Source organism: Anabrus simplex, chromosome 1 (assembly GCF_040414725.1).
Source record: "Anabrus simplex isolate iqAnaSimp1 chromosome 1, ASM4041472v1, whole genome shotgun sequence".
Taxonomy (NCBI): domain Eukaryota; kingdom Metazoa; phylum Arthropoda; class Insecta; order Orthoptera; family Tettigoniidae; genus Anabrus; species Anabrus simplex.
Window position 1 is genome coordinate 1,148,347,847 of NC_090265.1, and position 15,979 is coordinate 1,148,363,825.

General features: G+C 41.4%; 1 protein-coding gene across 1 annotated transcript in view; it reads left to right on the forward strand.

Annotated features, from left to right (window-relative positions):
* LOC136858112 (cyclin-dependent kinases regulatory subunit) overlaps positions 1-14,111 on the forward strand; it is a 76,819-nt gene extending 62,708 nt beyond the window's left edge. Inside the window, exon 3 of the mRNA XM_067137416.2 lies at positions 12,834-14,111. Coding sequence (XP_066993517.1) covers positions 12,834-12,928 — 95 coding nt within the window. The 3' untranslated portion in view covers positions 12,929-14,111. The remainder of the gene's footprint in view (positions 1-12,833) is intronic.
* The last annotated feature ends 1,868 nt before the right edge of the window (positions 14,112-15,979 follow it).

Genomic DNA, 15,979 nt, shown 5'->3' on the forward strand with positions numbered 1-15,979 from the left:
AATATTGAATTTTCACGGCCGCATTGTAATCGAAACAGACTTTCAACGTATTAGGTCGTGTTACGTACATGTAGTACGTGTTGAAGATGTTAAGTACAGGTTTTGGGTTCGGATCCCACTGGTGTCCGGCTGGCCATTTTTGTTCTGTACTTAACATCTCTTCAACACGTATTACATGTACATAACACGACCCAATACGTTGAAAGTCTGTTTCGATCATTAAAGAAAAATTGCACAAACATTACGAAGATAAAATGGGGAATGAAACAAGGTTTACAAAAAGGTTGCTCCTGCGCTGATGCATATTTCACTATGAAGATATTAATAGAAAAACATAGGGAATTCAATTTGGAAACCCACATTGCATTTGTAGACTTCAAACAGAAATAAATTGCTTGAAATTCTAAATAATGTTTCTCAACAGATCATATCCAATCTTATTTCTGTTAAATTGGTAAAGAATCAGACTGAGTGGAATGGAGGCATAAGACGAGGCTGTGGACTTTCCCCTCTACTTTTTATCATTTATATGTATGCAATAACGGAAACTTGGAGGCAAGGACGTCATCACCATTCAATACCAATCATTCGATGCCTCAAACATTTCGATGCTCTTTACTATGTACATATATATTTAGTTATTTTTTTATTGAAATATGGAATTATATATGGACTTAAAATTACACATATAACATAAATTTCTATTTAATATCGAAGTTCAACGAAGCTAAACAAAGTAGATCTACATGCAGCATAATGTTGCACTTCTCATTTTAAAACCCCCTCTAGGGACACCATGACCTTGAAGTCGGTGTGGGGGCTTGTGTGCTTGTTGATGCCGAGGGCTGTGCCAGCTCAGGGTTACCCATGCTGGATAGGCCTCGGTGTAGGGCCAGACTAACAAGGTCTCCCCCGAGTTGCTTGAGAGGTGTTTGTGCTCTTTATTCTTCATCACTATTTCTACCCCTCTATTCTCACCATCTTTAATTTCATTCCTCTTCCTGTCTGGCCACCCTCTCTGCCTCGGGTAGATTAGGTTAGACATTACAGAAAAATAAAAAATATAATTTTTTTAAATTAAAAAATTAAATTAAAAAAATAATTAGGTTAGTACGGAGGTTTTATCCTCCCCCAATCACAAGTTTCGGGTCGTGGCGAGGTGATGCATGGCTACTGGGAGAGTAGTTCCAAGCGACCCCCTCCAGATACCGGGCGCCCTCTGGAGTATATAGCCTTGCCTCCGGTAAATCTCCTTGGCTCTGCCGGAGGTCGACCTCTTATTTCCGTGAGTACTCGTGGGACAAAAGACGGAACCTCTTTCTCTTCCTTCTTTAACAAAGGGTGGCACCCTTCAAAAAACGGCGTCTAAAATTGGTAAAAAACGTAAGCGGTATACTCCAGTTCCTGTAGACTACATGAGTGACGAACGTCTTCCTCGATTCCTGGTTGCTTCCAGGGTCGATGGTAAAAGTTCCCTTGACGAATGTCCTTTTATGATAAGCAATTCAATTGAAGAAATTGTTGCTGGTGAAGTCGACGAGATGCGCAAGCTCCGAGATGGATCCGTACTTATCAAGACATCTACGGCTGAGCAGTCCAGACGGCTACTTAAAGCCAAGTTATTCGGTAAGGTAGAGGTGAAAATCGAGAAGTACCAAACCCTTAACTCCTGCAAGGGAGTTATATTCCACAGGGATTTGGTTAAGTCTTCCGATGATACAATGATCCGGTACCTAGCACGTCGGGGCGTAACCGACGTGAAGAGGTTGAAGAGGCGTGTGGGTGATAAGCTACTCGATACGGGTGCTTTCATCCTTACCTTCGACGCTGAGACCATACCTGAACGAATAAAGGTAGCAATGTATCGCCTGACTGTTCGTCCGTACATTCCGGCACCAATGAGGTGTTATAACTGTCAAACGTTTGGCCACACCTCATTGCGATGTACAGGTTCGACGACCTGCAAAATGTGTGGGAAGTGCAAGCATACTGGGGTTGAATGCACACCACCACCTGTGTGCGTCAACTGCCCGGGTACGCATGCTCCAATCTCCAAGGAGTGCCCCACATTCAAGCGGGAGAAGAAGATCCAGGAGATAAAAACGCTGGATAAACTATCTTATCCAGACGCCCGGAGGAAGTTCAAGTCCATGGCTGCTCCGGAGTTCTCCATCTCATTCGCGGAAAAGGTCGCAAACGTACGGATCACTCCACAGAGTTTTGTACAGAACACCGGTACTGAAAATGCATTGAAAAGTCAAAGCCAGCAACAAAATTCAGTAACTAAAGAAACTGGAGATTCAGCATGTGAAGCACCGAAAAGAGCGTTACTGTCGACGTTGTCTGGGAAGGGCCCTTCCCAGGAACGTTCGGCTGGGAAGTCCTCTCCCAACAGGGCGGGGGGAAAGACTTCCCCAATTAGGGCTGGAAAGTCCAGCCCTCCTTCCAATGCCCAGATCATAAAGGAGGAGAAGGTGAAGCCACAGAGCTCCCTTAAAACATTGGAGAAGAAGCCTTCTCCAACTCAGTCGGGGTCCACAGGATCACCGAAGAAATCCGGCAAGCCATCTGCCGGCTCTCCTCCCAAAAAGAGAGAAACGGTGGGCAAGAGCGAGAGGCCCCGACGCCCTCTTGTTCGATCACTTTCTGGAGAACCTAGTTCTCCCAGGAAGAAGGCCCACTGTTCCAGACCAATGAGATCACCGTCCGTGGAGGGTCCAGTCACCGCGCCTCCTTCTTCTGAGGAGACAATGGAGACTGAACCACTCATTGTCGTGGATGGTGACGACAATACCTACAACAACGGCGGAAAATGGCAGGTAGTTGACAAAAAGAAGGGCAAGCAATTGTCCTAATTTCGCAACACTACCAATCCACACAATGGCACTATTGCAGTGGAACTGCAGTAGTTACCACTGTCGCCTAGCTGAGTTACGTCAACTGATATCCGTCTATGCGGCCTCCATAGTCTGTCTACAAGAATCTCGTTTGAGACCTGGACACGACACGACTATGAGAGGATATCGTCTTTATTCCAAAGACAGAGTAGCTGTGGATGGCGCGGCAACTGGGGGCGTTTGTACCCTAGTTCGCTCCGACATCTTCAGCGAAGAAGTACCACTCCATACTCAGCTAGATGCAGTTCCAGTTCGCACTCCGTTGCCAGTAATGACAACGGTTTGCAACGTGTACTTTCCACCGGATTATAACCTTGATATGCATGCACTACAAGATTTTATCGCTCAGTTGCCTCCTCCTTTCCTCATGCTGGGGGATGTGAACGCCCGCAACACACTATGGGGCTCTCCGTCTTCCTGTTCTAGGGGGAGGATGCTTGAGCGAATGATCAACCTATTTGATCTTTGTGTGCTCAATACAGGGGAACCGACACATTTCAGTAGCGCGCATGGCACATTCTCACACCTTGATGTCACTTTGTGAAGCCGCGCGCTAGTTCCCCTGCTACGGTGGCAAGTTCACGACAACCTCTGTGATAGTGACCACTTCCCAATAATTATGTCTCTCTTGAATCAAAGACAGTCCGAAGTACCCAAGCGCTGGTTACTTCGGCGGGCAAATTGGCCAGAATTTACAAAACGCGCAGTGATGGCTGATGATATGCTGGAGTCTGTTGACGACCACGTCTCTTCCATTACTACTGGAATTTTGGCTGCTGCAGAGGAAACAATTCCTTCCTCGTCCGGTATTCGTCGCCGGAAACAGGTCCCATGGTGGACGGACGAAATTGCAGCAGCCATACGTGATCGCCGACGGGCTTTTAATATTATTGTCGGAATCCTACGATGGCCAATCATATCGCATTTAAGCGTCTGCGCGCGAAGGCCCGTTTTTTGATTCGAGAAAGTAAGAAAGCTACGTGGGAAAAGTATGTCATCCATCACGGCACATACTCCGTCATCACAAGTGTGGACAAAACTCCGCCGTATTGTCAGCGTACAGAATGTGCCCTCAGTACCCGGAATCTCCATTAATGGAGATATAGTTACGATTCCTTCAGTCATTGCAGACCACATCGCGTCACATTTCGCAGATACGTCCAGCTCTAGGAAATACGACCCTGCATTTCTTCCTATCAAGCGCGAAGCAGAGGCACACCATCTCTCTTTTGCCTCTAGTGCTTCGCATCCCTACAACGTGCTCTTCACGGAGTGGGAGTTGCGAAGTGCACTTGCGCTATGCAGAGATACGGCTCCTGGACCGGACAAAATCCATAATCAAATGCTTAAGCATTTGAGTGACAGATGTCTCAAGGATATCCTCACCCTATTCAACAGAATATGGAGTGAGGGAGTGTTTCCATCTCAATGGCATGAGGGAATTGTAATACCAATTCCCAAGCCAGGTAAAGATCCAAAACTTCTGGATAGTTATAGGCCAATATGCCTTACAAATGGTCTCTGTAAGCTATTTGAAAGGATGGTTAACCGGTGTCTTGTGTGGGCCATGGAAAAGGAGGGTCTCTTGTCTAACTACCAGTGTAGTCTTCGCTCTCATCGGTCTGCCACTGATCACCTGGTCAGATTGGAGAGCGCCATTCAGGAGGCCTTTCTCCGGAAGGAACACCTAGTCGCCGTGTTTTTTGACCTGGAGAAAGCTTACGACACTACCTGGCGATATGGAATTCTCTCCACACTACACCAGTGGGGATTTCGGGGAAATTTGCCAACGTTTATTAAGAACTTCATGTCCCTCCGTCTCTTTCGAGTCCGTGTAGGGAATGCTTTTTCTCAATATTACGTTCAGGAAAATGGAGTACCTCAGGGATCGGTACTGAGTGTCACGCTGTTCGCAATCGCCATCAACGGCATAGTTGCCGCTGCTGGGCCCGCAGTCGTTCCTTCGCTGTATGTAGACGACTTAGCTCTACATTACAGCTCCGGAAGGGTGGCGTTTGCTGAGAGACAGCTACAGCAAGCTATTAACCGAGTCGACAGATGGGCCCTGCAACACTGTTTTCGATTTTCAGCAGCGAAAACCTCTGTTGTACACTTCTGTCGACGTCGGCCTGTGCATCCCGAACCAGAGCTCCGCTTGCGAAACAGTGTCTTACCAGTGGTTGACACCTGCTGATTCCTGGGTCTTCATTTTGATAAGAGACTTACGTGGCAGCCCCACATCCGTCAGTTGAAGGTTGCCTGCATGAAGAGACTTAACATGCTTAAGTTTCTCAGCGGCACTTCATGGGGGGCTGACCGTGCGGTACTGCTGCGATTTTACACGGCTACGGTCCTCTCCCGAATTGACTATGGAAGTGCGGCTTATGGCTCAGCATCAAAATCTACGCTGAGCCTTTTAGACAGTATTCACCATAGTGGAGTAAGGCTGGCAACGGGTGCTTTCCGTACTAGCCCCATTCCCAGCCTGCTCGCTGAAGCGGGAGTTCCACCTTTACGGATAAGGAGGCAGCAGTTACTCCTAACGTACGCTGCCAAAATTCGTGAAATGCCGCTACATCCAAGCTATCAATGCATCTATCGTACTCAATACCACCAGCGGTACCAACACCGGCCAAATGCCACACGGCCGGTTGGTTTTCAGATTGATAACTTGTGTCATGATTTGAATATTGATATCGGTGGTTGTCTTGAAAGATCTGTTAGCGAGGTACCTCCGTGGTTGGTTCCGCGACCGGATATACGTCTAGATCTGCTCCGTGGACCCAAGGTGAACACGGATTCCTCCGTTTATCGGAGGTATTTCCAGGACTTCGTTCACCAATATCCGGCTGCGAGACTTATCTTCACGGATGGTTCAAAAATCGGAGATAATGTTGGTTGCTCTTTCGTCATTGATGATATGAGTACGATGATCTCGCTCCTTAAGGTATGTAGCGTGTATACTGCAGAGCTTTACGCCATCTTAGAGGCTCTGCAGTTTGCACTGCGTGACGAAAGAAGCCACTTTCTGTTGTGTACCGATTCGTTAAGCTCTCTGCAGTCTATTGAAACCTGTTTCTCGCAACACCCACTGGTGCGGCAGATACATGACCTTCTAGCCAGGTTATGGGATGCTGGCACCAGAATCACTTTCACATGGCTTCCAAGCCACGTTGGGATTGCGGGAAACGAACTTGCGGATGAAGCTGCAAGGGAAGCTGTACTTTTACCTTCAAGACCAGTCAATGTACCTGCTAAGGATATTTGTTCTCAGCTACGTCGAACCATCTTGGCGTCCTGGGAATCGGAGTGGCTAGATATCCGAACTTCCAACAAGCTGAGAGCAATTAAGAAGACAACTACCGTGTGGCGGTCCTCTTTCCGACCTTCACGGAGAGAGGCCATAGTACAGTGGAACCTCGATTATCCGTTCCCGGAATATGCGTTCAAATTACGTGGTCCCGCGAGCATCGTAATTAAATCACGTTGTAAAAGTCCCGCATTATCCGTTCTTCGAAGAAATGATTTCCCGGATCAACCGTCCAGAAATTCCAGTCCCATCAACGCTAAATCCTCGATCAATCGTTTTTTCATAAACTGTATCTCACGAAAGGACGGCTATGGCATATTTATGGATCTTGGCGTTAACGCCCCGTCACTGCGATAATTAAAGCAAGTACTGTACCGGCACTGAAAAGCGATCGGCGGTGAACTTGCATAAGGGACGATCTTAGCATCGCATTCGGGTGGTATTGTTTAGAGAATCTCGGAAAATCATAAAGCAGAGAGTGGCCACAACTGCAAGGAGACACGGCGCATTTCGACAGCTCTGCTTGAAGACGGAACGAGTTTCGTCAAATGTTCGCACTTATAAAACGTCCATATTATGTCCAGGGTTAGATGTTTATATTTTTACATTTTTTCGATCGTTCTGCCGAAGAGGTTTTCGGCACTTCGCTCAGGGCACTGCAGAGTAACTGGGCTTTTAGGCAGGAATCGAAACTGCTCCTTCTTAATACAAATTCAGTATTTTTCATATTATCGTACATGATTATGTTAGCGAGACCAAAATACATGTTGCACCTTACATTAAAAAAAAAGAAAGCCATGGGAGGTATTGGGATTGCCTATTACTGTTTAGGTCCTAATGAAAAGACTGGGAATTTTACGTTTTCGTGTTAAAATACCAAAAAACCGCAGTCGTTTTATTTGCGCACGTTACATTTTAAATGGTTGGTATCATTTCAAACTCGTACTGACGTGCAGCGAGCGCGCTTTCCAGATGACCTCAAGGTCACGAATAACCGTAATTTTGATATTTCTTTTATCTCTCCTATTTGATTGGATTTGTGACGCGCAGAATGGAATATAATGCATTCGAGAACTTTTAAGAATCGATACTTACATTCGAAACCATGTTTTCGAGTTCAACATAACCTTTAAAAGTCGATGTAGGCCTAATTTGCGCGGTACGAGATTTCCGGAAACTGACTACGAACAGTATACCGGAGACCAAATTACAATGAAAGATTAAGAAATGAATGGATTTCGCCATCATTTTGGGTGCTTTTGTATCTAATGTGCTTTATTTTATGAGATGAGAGAATTAAAAACTACTTGTGGTCGATTGTCGTTTGGCTTGGCGTTATTAGATTTTTCGAAGAGTTTGGCTAGCCTAATCAAAGTTGCTGAACTGAAAGAAGTTTTCATGGGAAACTGACGAAGATTCCCTTGTAAAACTCGCGTACCGGTAATTAATGCGGTTTCGCGGTCTAACATGCCCGCCTCTCATCCAGAGGGCCCGGGTTCGATTGCGACCAGGTCAGGCAATTATACCTGGATATAAGTCTGGTTCCTGTTCCACTCAGCCTACGTGATTACCTTAACTGTGGAGCTATCTAATGGTGAGATGACGACCCCGATCTACAGAGCCGGGAATATCGGCCGAGAGGATTCGTGGCACTGACCATGCGCACCTCGTAATCTGCAGGCCTTCGGGCTGAGCAGCGGTCGCTTGGCAGGCAAAGTTCCATTGGGGCTGTAGTTTGGTTTGCTTTAGGAGTTTTTGTAAGATTATAATTATAAATATTTCATTTTTGTGATGTTTTGCCAAATTGTTGATGGTTTTCATTCATTCCCGGATTTTCCGTTTTCCCGTGTTGTACGTTTTATTTTCATGGTCCCTCGAAAAACGGAGAATCGAGGTTTCACTGTACTATGCAGGCTGAGGATAGGTCATTTACGATCCACGCACTCTTATCTCCTAAAGAGGGAAGACCCCCCAGTGTGTTCTTGTGGTGCCGACTTCACCGTGGCCCACATCCTCACAGAGTGCGCCGATCTCTCTGGCCTAAGACGGAGCCTCGGCCTGCAGGAAACACTCGAACGCATACTAGCCGATGACGCGACTACTGCTGATCTCGTCATCCGCTTTATGTGCGACAGTGGACTTATCAAGGGTATATAAATTACAAGTGTACTGTTACTCAGGGAACGTACGTTCCCTTTTGATACGTTAGTAATCCTTTCGGTCTAATCCTATAATTGCTTTTTGTTTTATTTTGTACTGTGTTTCCAAATTACTTGTTGAATAAATTATTTCTTTTTTATATTTTAAAGTTCTCTTCCACCTATTTGTTCAGAGAGGATGATTACCTCGTTGTACTTCCTCTTAAAACAAAAATCACCACCACCACCACCACCTCATTTTAAAATATTTGAAGAACACACAATCTTTTATTCTTAATTACCAAAACAATGGATTACAAAATGTTCTTTTATGTGCTGGAAAGTGAATCTTCTATTATCTCTAAGGACAGATTTATGTTGACTGAAACTGCGTTCAACATCGGAAGAGGTAATGGGGGCATAATTCAACTTCACAATATCTGCTGGGGTTAAATCCAATGTTAATTTTACACTTAAATTTCCACTCAGCATTGCAGCAACCTCTGTCATTTCTTAATATCCAGGGTTCTTTGAAAGTACAGTGGCCATCTTCATGTTTGCTACATCTGCAACTTTACCTGTTCCACGATTTAGTTGTTCCACAGTTTTATTCACAATTTCACAACTTTCAGACAGTGAGAGTTGCGAGTTTTGGAGCCTTTTCAATGTTTCTGTGATGCATGAAAAGTTATGCTGAATGTAACATAAGTCATTTCTCACACTTGTATCGTAGACAACTGTTTTTGCGGTTTCAATTGAGGCTGCATCTTCAGAGTCCATGGCATGCAGAACGTTCTTAATACAGTCTATATATTCAACATAATATTCAACTGCTTGCAGCCACGTCCCCACCTAATTAGAATTGGCTTAGGCGGCAATGGAATCTCTGGGTACATTTTTTTCAAAAGATGAACTCTTCTGTGGGCTTTGAGAAAAACTTTTTTCATTGAGGAAATCAATAAATCTACTTTGGGGTAAATGCCTCTTACCACTTCTACCACACGATGAAAGGCATGTGCTATACATATTAAATGAGTCATCTTAGGATATACAACACATAATGTATCTCTGGCTTTTATCATATAAGGTGCGGCATCGCTTAATAAAAAGTAACACTTTATTATACTCAACGCCCTGTGGCCAGAGGATACCCATAGCCTCGTTGAACAGTTCTGCTATAGTTTTGTTATCTCATTTTTCTAGAACATCACAGTGTAAGAGAATCTGTTTACTATAATCTTCGCTTAACAAACCAATGATTACGTTGCCAGTTAGCCTGCCTTCTTTGTCTGTTGTCTCATTAATGGAAACCCAAATTGGACCATCTTTAATCTCTTGCCTTATCTTCCGAACAGTTTCATCGCATATGGCTGAACAGTACGTTTTTGTGAACGTTGACTCATCCGGATGGATCGTTTAGTATATTTCTTGAGGAATTCCCTGAAGCACTGATTATTCAGTTTGAAGAGAGGTATGTCAGCAGAGATGAGAGCACGGCAGAGATCGGTGTTGAACTCGGATGTTACACTGGAAGTTGGTGGTGTGTCAGAAACAACTGTCTCTACTTGGAATCTCGTTGTTTGTTAGCCTGGTGTTGACTGGTTGAAACGTACTGTTGCACAAGGAACCTTTGAGTAGATGTCACTGTACAATGATACAAATTACAAAATAATATCTTACTGTCAGTTGATAAACCATCTTTTTAAAATTCAGATACATAACTTTTCAATTTTAAACTGGTTGACTGAGCTACTTTAGGCATATTGTAACAACGTTAATGTCTTCAATGAATATCAATATACAACTGCACACACTGAACGTACAAGAACATTATGATCCGTCTCACTGCTAATTCAAACTGTGAATGACTGGTAGTGACTAGATGGAGTTATGAAGCAATCAAAGGGAATTCCCGAATTACGAATTAATCCGGAAACCACTAGCACATCGTCGATGAATGAGATTTCCCTAGTTACGAAATTATGGCACAGACACAGTCGATGTTATGTAATGCAGCTTATCAGTGCTGTAAGTGTGATTCAGATAGTCACAGTACTGACCGGCTGATCTTCACCACTTCTGGGCTCAACCTCTCTCTTTCTTCGCACCGCTTATGAGATTATTTTATCAGCCCAGACGTGGACAGGCGTGATGATGACGTACATACCCAGTTAAAATAATAATTTTTCGAATATAGATTAATTTATTTCTCCATTATTGAGAGGACTGCTAATTTAATATAATTTAATAATTTTTAGCTGAAATATGGACTATATTGATCTTAATGACGAAGAATATGGAACATGTGCTAAACTCCAAAATATGGAAAATGAATACTCCATTTTTCAACTCCACACGTCATGATTCGTAAAGATTATGCAAAATATAATTAATTTTAGCTTCCTAAAGAGATATGTATTTACATATAAATCCGTTCCCTGCTGATGATGTATGTCCAACCTTTGTCCCATTTCTCTATGGGATCGGGTATGAAGTGAGTTGAATGTTGCATTATTGGCTTGACAGAAGATGAACTACAGATATCAATATTTAATCTTAGTCATGTTTCCTCGGAATTCAATGTGATTATTTCAACAGAAAATAATGGCCTTCAGGGGAAGAGATCCATCCCTAGCAAAGTATGTTTAAATAATACAATATTAGAAGGTTTAAATGTGTTCGGTTACCTAAAGAACAACTTATCATACCAAACAGAAATAGATATACTTGCAAAAATGAAGTAGTTCATAAAAACATCAGGAATAATCACATCATGAAGCCGTCATGTGTGTAGATGGCTTCTATACACGTGGGGCATGGACATTAAGAACTCAATATGTTCGCAGAATGTAGCACGAGAAGTGACATTCATGCACTGTACTGCAGGATACACCAAGTGGGATCATAAAAGGAACAGAGAGGTGCTAAAAGAACAGAAAATACAACCAATAACTGACCACATCTACAGTTATCAGGAAAACTGGAAAAGAGATATATAAAGGATGGAACCTGGAAGATTGCCAAGAGAGATTCTCTGATATCAACCCAGGGGGAAAAGATCTGTCGGGTGCCCGATAAATATGTGGAGTGACAATGCAAGATCGTGATGGGACACATGGCCTAATGCATGAAAGGAAGATTACGATGATGATGTTAAAACACAGAATTTAGATTGATTCATTGATTATTCATCTTTTGTACTTAAACAGTGAAGCATACATCAGTCCGAAAGTATTAAATAATTAGTAAAAATGTAAAATTGAAGAAAAAGCGATTTTGATTTTTTAAATAAAAATCATTATTATAAATATTCAAGCTCTTTAGTGCTTTTCAGTCGTCAAATTACCCGTGTTTTGCCTCAGTGTAGCAGTAGGCTCATCACTTAGGTTGCTTCACCTTTCCAAGACGCTGGTGGCTAGTGCACCATTGAGACACCTCTGCAAGCCTAAGATAATGCAGTGATGGTGCACTGGAGGAAGCATGTGCCTCCACTTGAATAATTATGTTCCCAGAAGGTCATCATAACTTAATTTCATCTATTGCAAATGTTTCTGCTGGGAACTTAATTTTTGAGATAAAAATCATGATTTTTTTAAACCTTTGTTGTAAATAAAGTTGTGAGGGTATTTAGGGATTTTGTGGGGATGTAAAGGAAAGAATATACAGTCACCAAAACCCCAATTAGACTATAATTTGAATGTATGGGACCTTCGTCAGGATTACTTGAGTCAAGAACTGGAAAAGATTCAGAGGAAAGTAGCGCAATTTGTTCTGGGTGATTTCCGACAAAAGACTTCTTTTATGAAAATTTTGCAAACTTTGGGCTGGGAATACTTGGGAGTAAGGAAATAAGCTGTTCGAGTAAGCAGTATGTTTGAGCTGTCATGAGTAAGCAGATAAGCTTGAATGGAATTCAAGTGGACAGATTGGAGCTAATATTTGTTTATAGGAAGAGGAATTAGGGATTGGAATAATTTACTAAGGGAGATGTTTAAAAAAAATTCCAGTTACTTTGAAATCATTGAAGATAGGGCTAGGTAAACAATTGAGAGAGAATCTGCCACCCAGGCAACAGCCCTAAATGCAGATTAGATGTGATTGATTGATTGATTGATTGATTGATTGATTGATTGATTGATTGATTGATTGATTGATTGATTGAAACTGAATCCAAAAAAGTCAAGATTTCCTGCTGTGGTTCCATTCACCTTTTCACAAAGTAGGTATTTTATAATAATTTTTAGTGTAGTTATTTTTCCATTAAGCCTTTTACTTACCTTTTACGCTTATCACTCTAGTAATTTCATGTGATAATTCAACAGAGACAAACCGACAAAAATTTAATTATGTTAACTGTAATTGATCATTACACACATCATCCAAGATTAAAATAAAGGCTTTCCCTAACTTTGAAATTTACCAGTAAAAGGATGATTTTATAAAGAGAAGTTTTGTCTATTTTTAATTTTTTGTCCTTTTTTTTTTCAGAGCCCCACGTGCTGCTGTTTCGAAGACTTCGTCCTGATGTTGCTCGCCCATCTGCTAAACAAAATGCTGGTGGTCAGTGTGTTTCAGTGAAGTGAAGATTGCAGCAGAACCAATGGACAATAAATCCGTATTTTTCCTTCTCACTTTTAGAACTGGTCTTCCCCCCTGAACTGATTTGGAGAGATATGTCATAGTATTGTGTTCATTACCTGCCAATTATGATCAGAATAAATTGCATTGCTGATGATATGTTTATCAGTAAAACAATTTATTTGATCCTGTGACTTTCTTTCATAAATTACTCAAATTCATATGCTTTTAAGTTTGGGAAGATAAGTTGCCAAATATTTTCACGAAAATAAATGCAATTACTGCCTCCTTTATTTCATGTGCTTCCTTATATGAAATACTGAAATTGTGCTAGAATATTTACCTTATTCTTTATAAATATTATTTTACACATAAATCCTTTTTCCTGAAATTGTGATTCATTTCTAATTTTCTTTTCTAGCAAGAACATTTTTGATACTACTATATAATATTTCTGTATCACATAATTCTTTACATTTGACTGTACATTTTACATGAGATAGTATCCACTCTTTATGTGTAGAACTAGTAACAGCCAACATGGAGTGAGTAAATTTTTTGATCAGTGCTTAGAAAGTTGCTAGTAATACCCAGCAATTTTAGTCTGATGAAATATTCTACAGAAGTACTAAATTGATTGGAAAGCATTAAACTACAAATATTATAAAATCTGTCTTTGTAGGCTGATAACTTCACTTAGAAGAAGACTGTAAAAATGTTAACAACTCAGATACCAGTAGTTTAAAATATTACACAATATTACTGTAAGTAAAAAAAAAAAAAAAGAAAGAAAGAAAAAATGTTGGTTTTATTTTGTTGACATTATTAGACTTACACTTATAATGATTGCCTGTAACAGTATAAAACTTAGAAATGGTCTAAAATGTTATCTTTTCCACCTATCACTATTATTTATCTTTTCCACCTATCACTATTATTTATTTCTTGATCATCAGCCTTATGTAGGTTGAAATGATCAATTTTTACTCATTCATATAGTTGCATATTTGTAATATTTAAAAACTGTTTTCAAAAAAGGTTCATGGGCTGGTAACATGTTAGTACACTTTTGAAACTGTGAATAGAGAGGTGGTGGTGATTGTCTTAAGAGGAAGTACAACTGGGCAACCATCCTCTATGATAGCTATTATATCTTGATTAATGTGATAATGGCAGTGTTTTTTTTTTTTTAAATACGTTAATGAAGCTCAGATACAAAGTTTTACATGAACATAGGAGAGCTGTTGAATACATGCAGTCTTTGCATTTGTCTTTGACTCATTTTGGAAGATAATGATCTAATAAGAAATAATTTTATGGTCATAAATGAGTATCATCCTACTGTCTTTTTAAACGAGAGAAGAATGCCTTCTTCCTTAACATTGCATTATTTTTTCTGTCCATGAGATAGTGTAGTAAAGGGCTTGTCATTCTCACTCATGTAGGAATTTATCCTCATGGAAGCGAGGATTCATTAACACCAGTAAACTTTAAGGTTCTTCTGTGATGTCTGCCATAGCCATAGGAATCAAATTGGAACTCATGGCTTCTAGTCCATAAGCATCGAAACTAGGCCTAAACATATATTTCTGTTAAACATCACTTTGTTCAGCATAATATCTTACCATAGATGGTGAAGGTGTACTTCAGTCTCTTTCTCAAAATCACACTTGTGTTCTGTGTATGAACTTCAAAGAATTTCAGGTAATTATCATTGAAATTTTATATGTAAATTTTGAGGGGTTATTCCCAAAGCTGGCCGGCCCCATAGTGTAGGGGTAGTATGCCTCCCTCTTACCTGAAGCCTCAGGTTCAGTTCCCAGCCAGATCAGGGAGTTTTACCTGGATCTGAAGGCTGGTTTGAGGTTTACTCTGTCTACACTGGAGCCTCTGTGGCTCAGGCGACAGCGCCCCAGCCTCTCGCACTGGGTTCCGTTGTTCAAATCTCGGTCACTCCATGTGAGTTTTATACTGGACAAAGCGGAGGCGGGTCAGGTTTATCTATGGGTACTCTAGTTTTCCCTGTCATCTTTCTTTCCAGTGACACACTCCAGTGTCATTTCATCTGTCAGTCATTAATCATTGCCACAGAGGAGTGTGACAGGCTTCGACAGCTGGCACAATTCCTATTCATACCGCTAGATGTGGGCTTCATTCATTCCATTCTTGACCTGGTCAAATGATTGGAAACAGGCTGAGGATTTTCACTTTTCACCCTATGCTGACACCTCTTAAATGGCAGGCCTTTGAGCTGAGGAGTGGCCGCTTGGTACGCCATCACCCTCCAGGGTTGTTGCACCATGGGGTTTGGGTTTTTGTTTATTGCTAAGTAATTCTTTTAGTAGAGATCACATTTCACTCTGCAACCCTTAGAAGCTAGTTCTGGTGATGAAGGTTTTAAATGCCCTAGGGAACAAGTACCATTGTTGTGTATATGCTTGCACTGATTGCACCAGGAACTTAGAGATGTGGTGAGTAGGTGTGTTAATTTGGTTTGGATGGAAGCTCGAGGAAGCTAGCTCTTCCTTTTGATGTACAGGGTGTAAAGACAACAGGAAACAGGACTTTACTTATCCAGTAACCTTTTTTTTTTAATTAATGAGCTTTAGTGTTTCTTTACCTGTTAATTTGTCATATTTTGTTGAAATTACACAGTTCATGTTGAAATACCTTTGGGATATCTGTCTTGTATAGTCTGACATGCCTGTTACTCTGTTATGTAGATTCCCATGCCTTCTGGCTACCCTTTCCAGTATAAGCTTCTTCATAACATTAGAGAATCCTGTGCATGCCACATTAACTTAGAAAATTGGAATCAGAAACTGCCCTGTTTTATGATTGTTTTGTCAGATTATTCTTAACTTTATGCTTTCTGAAACATCCCATTCCATCATCTCAAAGAACGGTCATTATATAGGCAGTGTTCAACGCAGTTACTGGAAGAACAGTTTTGACAATGTATCATTATCAGAAAACTTGAAAGTAAAGGAGCAATCAAGAGATTAACTTACAGAACCAAAGATTGAAAGAAAGGTGGAAGATTGCTCCCTGTATTA